The sequence below is a fragment of the Gadus chalcogrammus genome, chromosome 7 (assembly GCF_026213295.1).
Source record: "Gadus chalcogrammus isolate NIFS_2021 chromosome 7, NIFS_Gcha_1.0, whole genome shotgun sequence".
Lineage (NCBI taxonomy): Eukaryota > Metazoa > Chordata > Actinopteri > Gadiformes > Gadidae > Gadus > Gadus chalcogrammus.
The window spans coordinates 7843463-7855750 of record NC_079418.1 but is presented as its reverse complement, the minus strand read 5'-3'; the positions used below and the strand labels follow the sequence as shown (position 1 = coordinate 7855750).

Here is a 12288-nt window from a genome sequence, read left to right as displayed (position 1 = left end):
ATTTATAAGCTATATAAGGAGGTCTGGCAGTATCATTAAACATTGAAAATAAGTTTGAAATGTACTCATGTGAAGAGAAAGGAGTTAAAACACGTCTTCATTAATTATAGCGCCCCCTAGAGGTCAATGGTCACCAAATTCATTGAGTGTCCCCATAATGATGTTATGGGTCTATATATCAAGTTTGGTTATGATTTGTCAGAGGGATGCTGAGATATTGCCGTGTTTCCGGTTTGGCGGCTTCGCGGTCAAATATCATTAGCTGCCGCGGATATTTCTGCAAAAACGAATATACTAGCTATACGGGAAGGTCTGATAGTATCACCAGACATTGAAAATAAGTTGCAAATGTACTCATGTGAAGAGAGAGGAGTCAAAATACTAAGGCAAGCAGCAATGTGGGTGTCAAGCGTAATCGGACTCGGTAGGCTAATTCTGCCGGATGGACGTAATCGGCCAGGGGGCTACATGACGACCGTCTCGGAAATCGGCAATATCGACAGCCGGTGGGATGAGCATTATGTGGAAAAATGACCCCACCTAGAGGTAAGGGCGCAATACAGTCTGCCTGACAGAACAAATGTCACAAATACATAGGGGTATTCAGAACAATATCCCTAAAAGAGACACAATGTAAACAAGCATCCGTTATGGAGGTGGTTCGTGAGGCATCTAAACCAGTGGAAATTGCAGTTTATATTGTAGGTGGGCGGAATGGTAAATATAGTCATTGTTGTATTATACATTAAGTACCGCTTGTCGCCACACGAGTGCAGTGTCTACCCATTAATGAGCGCCACACGAGTGCAGTGTCTACCCATTAATGAGCAACGTCAAGTTTGATTGGCTGTCACGGCCAAACCGTTTTGAATTTGAGAAAGCTGTTTAATAAGTTTGTTCATCTTGGTCTGAAGATCATATTTGCCAAGTTTCATGAAGATTGGACATCATTTGTGGCCTGTGGAAATGGATAACTGATTTTGACAACTTTCAACATGGTGGCCCAGTTCTGGGGCCGTATTCACAAAGGATCTTAGGGCTAAAAGTAGGTCCTAACTGGCGAATTTAGGAGTAACTCCTAAAAATAATGGGCGTGTCACTCTTAAATTTAGGACTCGTAACTTTTTTCACTAAGAGCAATTCACAAAGTATTTTAGGACTAAAAGTAGCACCTAAGTCTAGGAGAGCTTAAAAGTCCTCAAGAGGACTCCTAACTCAGTAAGACCTATTCACAAAGAATCTTAAAATGCCTGCGAGACGAAATGTTAGGGTATTCAACTTATTGTGGAGTTAATGCGCGATGCAATAACATCCCCGACTAACAGGAATAATCCGATTAGTCCCGAAATAAAATGTTATAAAAATTATAAATTATAAAAAAATATATATAACTTATAAAAAATAAAAATAATTGCGCCATCAAAAGACGAGGACGTGTTCGTCAATAGGAAGAAAGTGCATTCCATCAACACGCAGGTTATTTTTGATGCAAATTTTAACATAGCCTACTGGATGTTGTTGCAAAGTGGCCTGGATCTTCAGCTACCCATGATTCGCGCATTTTAATGGTGAGCGGTCTGAGGCAGCTTTTTGAGATGTACCAGTTGGGTGTCACTTGCTGGGTGACAGTGACTATCCATGCAAGATGTGGCTCTAGACACCCTACCTTAATCCACAACCGGGAGCACAGTTAAAGTGTAACATGTAAGTGATTACGCAGATTACGCTTAGTCCTATGCGTAAAACACATCGTATTGGCTCTTTGCGAGCACACAAACATACACGAAATGTTGTGGAGAGAGGAATTGGGCAGATGAAACGTTGGTTTCATGTCCTCCACGGCGAAATACGCCTCACCCCAGAGAGGGCAAGCACAGTAATCACTGTATGTGCCATTCTACACAACCTTTGCAAGCGGAGGAACATTCCACAGCCAGACGATATTGATGATGATGATGATGATGATGATGGCGATCAACATTACAAGGAATTTGGCCGTGTGGAACCGAGTGGACAGGCATTTAGGGATCACTTTGAAAACACATTTTAGGTAAACACCTTGGCACAAATCAGTCAACACTTAGTAGTAGTTCGTAACATTTATTTTATTTTAGATTTTACGTATTTTTATTGTTTGCTTTCTCTCTCTCTTGAACGTGCAGGCTACAACGTCATTATCGTGGTCTGCACAAAATTGTCATCATGCGTGTATTCTGCTAACTGCACTATAACTACTTAATAGGAATTCATTTCTAGCCTAGGCTATTTCCTTGTTTTTCGGTGATTCAGTGGGCTCGTCTGAACAACCAATCACCGAACTGACCGCTTCTAAACTCGTGCACGAGAATTGACGTAATCCATAGCAACGGCGCGTCACTCTTAGTTCACTCTTTGTGATTTATCCTTAGTAAGAGTAGGTCTCAGCGGCTTTGTGAATAACTTTTAAGAAAAAACTCCTACGTAAAATGTTTTAGCGCGAGTTAGGAGCACTCCTAGCGGTAAGATAAAATGCTTTGTGAATACGGCCCCTGATGTTGCCATGAGAAATAATTCATAAGCTATATGAGGAGGTCTGACAGTATCATCACACATTGAAAATAAGTTTGAAATGTACTAATGTGAAGAGGAGTTAAAACACGTCTTCATTAATTATAGCGCCCCCTAGAGGTCAATGGTCACCAAATTCAGTGTGTGTCCCCATGATGATGTTATGGGTCTATATATCAAGTTTGGTTATGATATGTCAAAGGGCTGCTGAGATATTGGCGTGTTTCCGGTTTGGGGGGTTTGTGGTCAAATATCATTGGGTGCCGCGGTTATTTCTGCAAGAAGTAATATATGAGCTATATGGGGAGGTCTGATAGTATCACCAGACATTGAAAATAAGTTTTAAATATACTCATGTGAAGTGAGAGGAGTCAAAACACATTGACATTAATAACAGCGCCGCCTAGTGGTCAAAGGACACCAAATTCAATCAGTGTCACCTTTATGAGGCCATGGGTCTATATACCAAGTCTGGTTATGATATGTCAAAGGGATGCTGAGAAATCGGCTCACTTCCTGTTTGGCGGCTTCGCCGGCAAATTTGATTGGCTTTAGCGGGCGAACAGTTTTGAATTTGAAAAGCCTATTCAATGTTTTTTATAATGCATGGCCTGATGATCATGTGTGCCAAGTTCCGAGATGATTGGACAAAATTTGTGATAGAAGTAGGGCTGCACGATATGGGCAAAATATGATATCCCGATATTTTTTGGCTGAATGGCGATATACGATATATATCTCGATATTTTCTATAGAGTGGGTTAGATGTTTTTTATGTAAGTCAAAAACCACATGTGAGATGTTGCAAGCACTTATATTAAAACATAGGTCCATATGACTGCAACATGTGATTTTGTATCGTTATTTTCAACAGAATTCAATGAACATGTTAAAAAAAAAAAGGGATGTTTTTCACCTTCTTCACAAAATAATCACCTATGCAAAACAATATAAAGCTGTAGGTTACACACATTAGCTACCATTAAGAGCATTGGCTTCGTCGCATTGTCCTGCGTACTACGGTGAGGGTTTCAGTGCGCCGTAACTTTAATCCCCCGCCCCCTCCCTTCTCCGTTCCATTTGGGAACATGTTTGGTTTCATTTCGCTTGTTTCGTATATTTTAATTAATTAATTAAGAGCGTCACCAGAGGGCGCCCCCAACACATTTGCCGATCGCCGGCCCTGGTTTCGGGGCAGAAGAAACTGTCGCAGCCGGTGATGCAGCAGCACAGCCACGGAGTTTTACGCATTCCTCATACTGCACTTTGTGCCGCTGCTGTAAATGGTGGAACAGATTTGTCGTGCTTCCACTTTTAGTCGCAACGGTTTTGCTACACTTTTGCTTTACAACTATTTCCACATTATGGAGCCGTTGTTTCTCCTCTTTGAAACAATTTCGTCTCCCGCCGCCGTCTCGTTTCCTTTACGGGTATCATCCATGCTTGTTGTGTTGTGAGGGGGCGGCGGGGGCGGGAATGAGGCGTCTTTGCACACGGCACGTTCGGAAAGACAGAGTGAGAGGGGGAGGGGTCGCGCTCACAGTCTCCAAGGTAAGCGCTGTAGACGCTTGAGCGGGAAACGGACCATTTTAACGCATATCGATATAAACGATATTGTCAAATCTTGTATCCCCTTGGAAATTATATCGATATATCGTACATAGCCGATATATCCTGCAGCCCTAGATAGAAGTAGCATTTTGAAGGTTTTTGACGTAAACCAAGATGGCGGAAAATCCATCATGGCGCAAAATGACGTCATAGGGTGCGTTGAACTTGGCTTGGACCAAGAAATCCAATGATACCTAGTTTATGAATATAGGACGAATGGGTCGAAAGCTATAAACAAGAATGCATGTGCAACTTTGACCTGTTGGTGGCGCTAGAGCTGTTGAGCTTGCGACCTGAGATTGGCTTAATGGGCTAATGGGGCTGTCCTGAACCAGTGTGCCAAATTTCACAACTTTTCGCCAAGCGGGTCTATGGGCTGCCATTGACTCCCACGGCAGCATAATAATAATAATAAGAACTCATACAAAAACAATAGGTTGTCTCGCAACGTAGTTGCTTGACACCCAAATATAGCTGCGAGCAGCAATGTGGGTGTCAAGCGTAATGGGACTTGGTAGGCTAATTCTGCCGGATGGACGTAATCGGCCAGGGGGCTACATGACGACCGCCTCGGAAATCGGCAATACCGACAGCCGGTGGGATGAGTAAATGGGAAAAGGACCCCACCTAGAGGTAAGGGCGCAATGCAGTCTGCCTGTCAGAACAAATGTCACAAATACATAGGGGTATTCGGAACAATATCCCTAAAAGAGACAATGTAAAGAAGCATCCGTTCTGGAGGTTGTTCGTGAAGCATCTAATCCAGTGGGAATTGCAGTTTATATTGTAGGTGGGCGGAATGGTAAATAGAGTCATTGTTGCAATATACATTAAGTACCGCTTGTCACCACACGCGTGCAGTGTCTACCCTTCAATGAGCGTTGTTCAACGCAAATAACATTGATATGAATGAATTAGTGTTCCGATTTTATGCTGTATGACAGATTGACTTTGATTTAATATGATTGCTTTGTTATAAGTTTATATAACCAAGTATATGATGACCATGATAAAGTGCATATGATTCGATACAATTTTACTGACAATGTTAAAGAGATGCTGCGAACAGGCTTACTTCCTGTTACGGCTTTGCTGTCAAGTTAAATTGGCTGTCGTGGCCAAACCGTTTTGAATCCCCACTATCGCGAATAATTGTCAATTAATGGGCTAGATAGCCTAGTCAAGTCTTTATTAATACCAACAGACACAAATGGTCGGAAATTCATTAAGGCGATACGGCTCACATAGTATAGCCTACAAGACCACACAAAACAACGGAGACACCGAGTCTGACTGGACATACACAAAATACATCACTTAAACTACATATGCGTTTGTGGCGGGGCTCAGTGTTAAATTCAATATTAACGAGGGGCGGGGGAAATAACCAAAGAGGGACCGACAACGCCACCTGGGGAATTACACCCCAGGAATTTCCTGGGGTGTAATTCCCCAGGTGGCGTTGTCGGTCCCTCTCCATGTAGGCAATATTGACTTGTAAATGATGAACTAAGAATCTGGTCAACCTAATGTTCTTTATTTGAATATTTGCACAAGAAAGGTAATTTCACTGAAACATTTTGGTGCTGTAAGTGCTTCACTGAGCTGCAATTTAAACTTAAAACATCTGAAGATAAATGAAATAAAAAGAAAATCTAAATTATAAGTGCAAGTGTTTTAAACTGAAACTTCAAACTGAACATCTCATGGCTCCAGGTCTTATGGACTATCCTCAATTGCAGTCACATGCCCCTCTGATGGCCAACTCATGTAGTTTGGCCTTCTTGATCTTTGGCAATAGCCCGGGCTATTATTTGTTTTCTATCATTGAACTTTCGAACAAAACTCTTGCTCAGCAACGATGGGAAATAGCCTACTATCAAATGCATTATTTAAACCAGTATGAATATTACCGTAGGGTTATATGTTTACCAGGCAATTGAATAACGCCTGCACACACACACAGGCACGCACGCACGCATGCACGCACGCACGCACGCACGAACACGCAGAGTGGTAATCGGGAGAGTTGGGGGAATTCCCGGTGGCCCGTTAACGTTTCGGGCGGCGCCGGGTCAACGTCGCAACCAATTCCGTTTTGTCTAGAGGGGAGTAACTGAGCGCCCCCTCCCGAAGTGGAACAGCCCAGGTCGGCCTTGAACTGCAATTGGTCAGAAAGACGTAACAGCTAATGACAACATTGAACTCTCATGCAGGCTCGAACAGAGTGACACACAAACACACACACACACACACACATAGTTTTTCACCCACTCCGTATCCAGCTTATTCCATGCTTAAAGCACCCAGGCTACTATGCGGCGAGCTGGGGCTCTCATGTTCTCCCCTGCGGTGTATACCTTGTCCGCATCCCCTGCCATCCAGTTGTCATACGATTCATGCAGACTGGTTTTGAACGGCTGATTCCATGGATGTAGCCTACTTTGCGTGTGCCGTGTTTTCCCGCCGATGTGGCGAAGCTGTATGGTTATGCTGTTGAGAGCTTAAATAAATGCACGATATAAGTTGACTGAACAATTATTGAAGTTTAACATTTTGTTCAGCAAATTTGACAACTGACAGATGCAATATTGTAGCCAGTGAAAATCGCAAAATTCTGACGAGCATTCTTAAATGAAGTAGAATAAACAGGAATATCTGGACCACGGCCAATCAGAGGGGGGTCCCGCTCTTCATTATCTCCGATTGGTTTGGACCATGATATGGGACTTTCAGAGTCGCAGAGTTTTTTTCTTTTTGAACGGCTGGTTGCACCGGTGCGACCTCAGATCTTTTTTAGTCGCACCATTGAGAAATTAGGTCGCATGTGCGACCAAATTGGTCGCACTTTAGAGCCCTGGGAAATATAAAACTATGATATTACAGAAATAATAAGGACACATGTTCGAGAACAAAAGAGGCAGAGACAATAAATATATTAACTGTTTATTTTATTACAATAATAACTAAATAAAGAAAAGTGGAGCAAAACCAAACCATACCAAACAGCAAAACAGGGGTTATGTAACCCCGCAACCCAAAGGTCAAACAATGAAACCAAAAAGGGGAAATAACACAAAAGCAAACGGAACCAAAACAAAACAGCATAGCTAAACAGAACAACTAAAACCGTACAAAACAGCACAGCTAAACAGAACAACTAAAACCGTACAAAACAGCACAGCTAAACAGAACAACTAAAACCGTACAAAACAGCAGCAGGGGATCCTAAAAACAAAATACACTGATTAATAAAAGTTCAAATGGGAACTCAAAACTGTTAGAAAGCGTGGACCCTACTCACCACCCTAGGAGGAAACCAACAGAGGCTGAGTTCAGCCATCTTGGCCTTTTTATCTGCACCTGGGTGCAGGGGAAGGAGCTAAGATGGGGTTGTATTCGCAACCCCTACTGAGGTTCCCCAGTCACCACACGTTGATAGATAGACCCCATTATGTATTAAGGATATTTATGAAAAAAGGCACATATGTGCTTTATGTTAATATTTACACTTAACCTGGGCAATTTCGTATTTTTTTTAATCTTTTTAAATCTTTAATCATTTCAATTGGCAATTTGACCGTGACGTCAGTTCAGCAAAAGTTAAAAAAGAAAGGTTACTAAATTGTGTAACCTATCACTACATTTCGGCAAATTAGATGTTTTTACTATAGCTGTCAGTTAAACGCGTTATTAACGGCGTCAACGCAAACCAATTTTAACGGCGTTAATTTTTTATCGCGCGATTAACGCGATTATTTTACATAAAAAATATAACTTTTTTTTTTTTTTTGGCTCAAAACAAAGAAGCAGTTGCCTGACTGCTATGTTCAAATGACATTTGTTCAAAGCAGTCGTTTAATTGCACTATAGGCTCTTTTTTTGATCAGTATACAGTGCCAATGTTGTTATCAATAAAAAATCATTTGCACAAGGCCAGCCGATGCACTTCACCATGTTGATAAGAGAATTAAAATGAGAAGAATTATTGGAAAAATAAATCAAGGGATATTTAGCATTGAAAAATAATTTGCGATTAATCGCGATTAATCTGAGTTAACTATGGCATTAATGCGATTAATCACGATTAAATATTTGAATCGCTTGACAGCTCTAGTTTTTACCTAATATATAAAAGGAGCATGGGTGTGACTCTGGCAACTTCGTGGTTTGGGCGGGTTTTTATTGGAGTGGGCGGGTTCTAAGATGTGATTGGGCTGGAAACTGTCGATCTGATCTGGCAACACTGCATGCCTCTATAAATAGCCCATGCCACTGCTTCAAGATCTGTCTTGAGATATCCAGTTCAAAATGGCGAGTCCCAGTAAAATACCAAGAAGTGACAGTGAGACGGTTGTCGGCTATCTGCATAGTGTGTCGCCTATGAAGATGTCCAAGAACAGCAGGCGATATTTTGAGGCCACCTTGCAGACGGGAAGGGAGGCATACAATCGTGTTGTCTGCTTCTCCCCCGAGAAGCGGGACCAGTTCGTTCACGCGGCAGAAAACAGGCAGGCGGTGAAATTGTTTGCCACGCGGAAAAGCATCAGTAAGTTTTGTGTTGGCTTTCCCGTGTTTGTTTCTGAAATCGGCATCAGTTGCCGTTAGTCTGTCGAGGGATGTGCTAGGGAGTGTCTGACGTGTGCCACTTAAAGTCCGATGAAGTTTGTCGATGGACGATGCATTACTCGACGTAAACTCCCGTGGAAATTAGTGTAAGGCATTTTTTTTAATTGACGTGTCGTTCTACTGTCGACGGCGTATTTTCTCGAGGAGCTGGCGGCAAACTAATTAAACTAATTCAAACCGTGCAGTGCGTGTCTTTTCCCCCCTTCCCCCGTCTTCACTGCTCTGTTACGTAAAATGGCCGACACGCAGGTTAGTCATCATCAGGTGGCCTGCCTTGCTCGTTAGTCGGTTATCGTCGCTCCCCTCGCCTTTATTGCCGATCCCCTCGCCTTTATTGCTTTCATATGTAAAATGACCGACCCTGCTTTCAGCGTGATGAATATACATTTTTGTCAATCATTAATTTATACATATATTTTTTTTTATTTGTTGTTTAGATTCATTGACGGATCCCATTAATGAGTCGTTACTGGCAGCCCGTGCGTTACGTCCAGGTGTTAAGCATGCATTTCTTTTCATTTTGTTTTCGTAGGCTACAGCAGTCCAGGGGGCTTCGACGTGCTGGTGTCGAGCCACAGCAGGCTTGACGCGTTTGGGGACCTTCCCTTCACCCATAGGGCACCGAGCAGCACCTCTGACCGGCTGACCGTGGTCGATGTTTTGGGTTTGGGTCCCAGGCAGAGGGTAAGCGTTGTGCTTTTGTGAAGCTTGTTGAAAGAAGTATTTGGAGAGAACTTGGTCCTAGTGTCTCTTTGTTGTTTTTCATCAGGTGGGAGTCATCAACCTCAAGGTACTTCAGCTCCTGGACAATAGGGTGGTGGAGATCCAAGGAGCGTCCATGGAGCTGAAATGCTTTGAGGTTTGTGACTCCACCGGACAGACGGCGTTGAGCGTGTGGGATCGGCTGATCTCCACCGTCCAGCTCGGCCAATGCTACACCTTCTGTTCGCTGACGACAAGGAAGGATGGGGGCCGCACTGTTTTAACCACTACCCCATCCACACTGGTCACCGCCACCACGGGTGTAGGGCAGCCTTCTTGCCTTAGGCAGGTGACTGTCGCGGACGTGGAGATTCTGTGCGGGCCGGCGACCGCGGTCAAGATCGTGGCAAAGCCAAGGTGTCCACGATGCCACGTCGGACAGGACCAGTTGGACGTCAAATGTTCGACCCACCGCTGTGAGTCGAACATGTGCTCCATGCTGCAGCGCACACCAGCGTATCTGGTGACGTACTCGGGGGTGCTTATTCTGGCACCCAAAGATGTCGATGAGCGCTCCATGCAATTGACAAACTCCGCGGTGATGGGGTTTGTCAAGGAGTTTTGTGTGGCGTGCAACGTCCATGATGGCCCAGCCCTGGAAGAGACCATCATGGCGTTGCCAGAGCTGGTCGTTTCTGTTAATGCAGTAGGACTGGTGGTGCGCTTCGCTCCGGCCGTAGCTGTAAGAGAGGCTATGGCTGACTGCTCCCTGGGTGATATTCTGGACACGGAGGAGGCTTCGACGTCCTATCTTCTGGAGGACTGAAATTTTGTCAACACCATCAAACTGTCGTTTGATGGTGGTGTTTACTTTGATATTGAAAAATAAACTATGTTTTGATTTAAGCAATTGTTTCTGTCTTTTGTCGTTGTAAAAGGGAATCGGTCAGTTATACTAAGCTGTGCAGGTAATGGTAAAGCCTTCCGAAAAAAGGTTCAGACATATCCCCCACTTGTCATCAACAACTCATCTGTCACTGTAGTCGAACATTTCAAATTCCTAGGCACAACCATCACCAACATACTGAAATGGGACAATAACATCACTCAACTTGTGAAGAAAGGCCAGCAGCGCCTGTTCTTCCTTCGGCAGCTGAGAGGACTTCAGGTCAGCCCCCCCATCATGGTGCAGTTCTACAGGGCCATTATTGAGAGTGTGCTTACATCCTCACACTCGGTCTGGTATGACTCTGCCTCTGCCCGCTCTAAGGCCAGGCTCCAAAGAGTCGTACGGGCTGCAGAGCGCATCATCGGCTGCCCCCTTCCTTCCATCAAGGACCTCCACAGCTCCAGATCCCGCAGGAAAGCGGTGAAGATCACAGCAGACCCCTCACATCCTGCCAACTGCCTCTTTAACCGTCTACCCTCTGGACGGCAATATAGGGCCTTCATGACAAAAACCTCACGTCACCTCAATAGCTTTTTTCCACAAGCAATAGCCCTCATAAACAGCCCTTGCACATGAGCTTTATGGCTCCTCTCAGCACTTTACTTTATTTATTTAACTTATTTAACAATTCTATTATTGCACTACCTCAGTGGTCATACTTTTACTTTCTTGTATTGTTGTTCTGTCTTTTCCCTTTGTTCTGTTCTATGTTCTATTTGTAATGCTCTAGCCTGCATGGAGAATACCGTTCAAAATTCCTAGTACCTGTGTACATGGCGAAATAAAGAAAATTGAATTGAATGGTCTAAAAATTTAATTTACAGGAAGCCTTTCTTTCTCATGGCGGTTTAGAATCTTGTTGGTGAACGAACACACACACAAACAAGTAAATGGGTATGGGCAAATAATTTTTTTTTCCTATATAGCGTAAGCAATTCTACATGCAATGCAAAATTTGAGCAAGGGCAGCAAACTGAGCCTGCATTCTTTGTCATTGCCTTGGCCATTGCCATGAATTAATTTTGGATTAAAATCAATCATTAAGCAGGCTTTTTATTCAATATGGCCTAGAATAAATACTATCCTAATTTTAAAAGCTTGAAGATGAGATTGCAGGGATATAGTGAGTGCAAAGATTGTTAAGTAAGTTAAATGACTGGTAAAAGGATAAAGATTTAGTTCAAGAGAATACCTAACTGCAAGTTAGGCTTTTGAGCCACTGAGATGTACTGGTGGGACGAAAGATGTTGTCAATGATTTAGAAAATAGATCCCATTTATGTTCAGCTACAGGTAGCTTGCTTGAAAATAAGTTACCAACATGAACCAAGGGTATGGATAGCCATAATGCTGTATCAGGCTAAACGGATAAGTGTTATTTAGCCTGTTGAAATAGGCCACAGGTTAGGCCAAACTGTTTTGTGTTGATGTATGGTCTGTGAACAACTTATAATATTAATTTCATTCTATGTTTAATCACTGGTAATGTTGGCCCACTGTGTGAGTAAATCACCACTCTAGAGTGGCAAAGTCATGCCCCTTCCGGTAGAGCCCATGGGACCTATGAGATCGAAAAATATGAATGGTTTTCAATGGACAGAAAGTAATTATTTTCTAAAAATTTTCACAAAGAAGTTTCATAATGTTAGGTTTTGTGTGAGGCCACTGTGAAGCTCTTCGCTGCTGTCGACGCGAATGATATAACGTCACCACCACTCTGGTACAGACATGGCGATCTCTCTGCTCCACTTTACCACTTTTTCCAAGGGGAGGATAACAGCATCGAAAGAGGTGAAAAGCATTGTTTTCTCTACAGCCTTTAACTGAACAATTGCACAATAAACGGTCAAA

At 43.1% G+C, this 12288-nt stretch overlaps 1 protein-coding gene across 1 annotated transcript; it reads left to right on the top strand.

The window, feature by feature from the left end:
- Positions 1 to 8243: 8243 nt before the first annotated feature.
- Positions 8244 to 11669, top strand: LOC130386376 (uncharacterized). Its single transcript, XM_056595262.1, has 3 exons — positions 8244 to 8707; positions 9320 to 9471; positions 9557 to 11669. The coding sequence occupies exons 1-3, from the start codon at positions 8470 to 8472 to the stop codon at positions 10313 to 10315; spliced, it is 1149 nt and encodes a 382-aa protein (XP_056451237.1). The 5' UTR covers positions 8244 to 8469; the 3' UTR covers positions 10316 to 11669.
- The last annotated feature ends 619 nt before the right edge of the window (positions 11670 to 12288 follow it).

Coding starts and splice junctions, on each gene's coding strand:
- LOC130386376 (XM_056595262.1), top strand. CDS start 8,470: ATGGCGAGTCCCAGTAAAATACCAAGAAGTGACAGTGAGACGGTTGTC. Junction 8,708..9,319: donor TGCCACGCGGAAAAGCATCA/GTAAGTTTTGTG, acceptor TTGTTTTCGTAG/GCTACAGCAGTCCAGGGGGC. Junction 9,472..9,556: donor GTTTGGGTCCCAGGCAGAGG/GTAAGCGTTGTG, acceptor GTTTTTCATCAG/GTGGGAGTCATCAACCTCAA.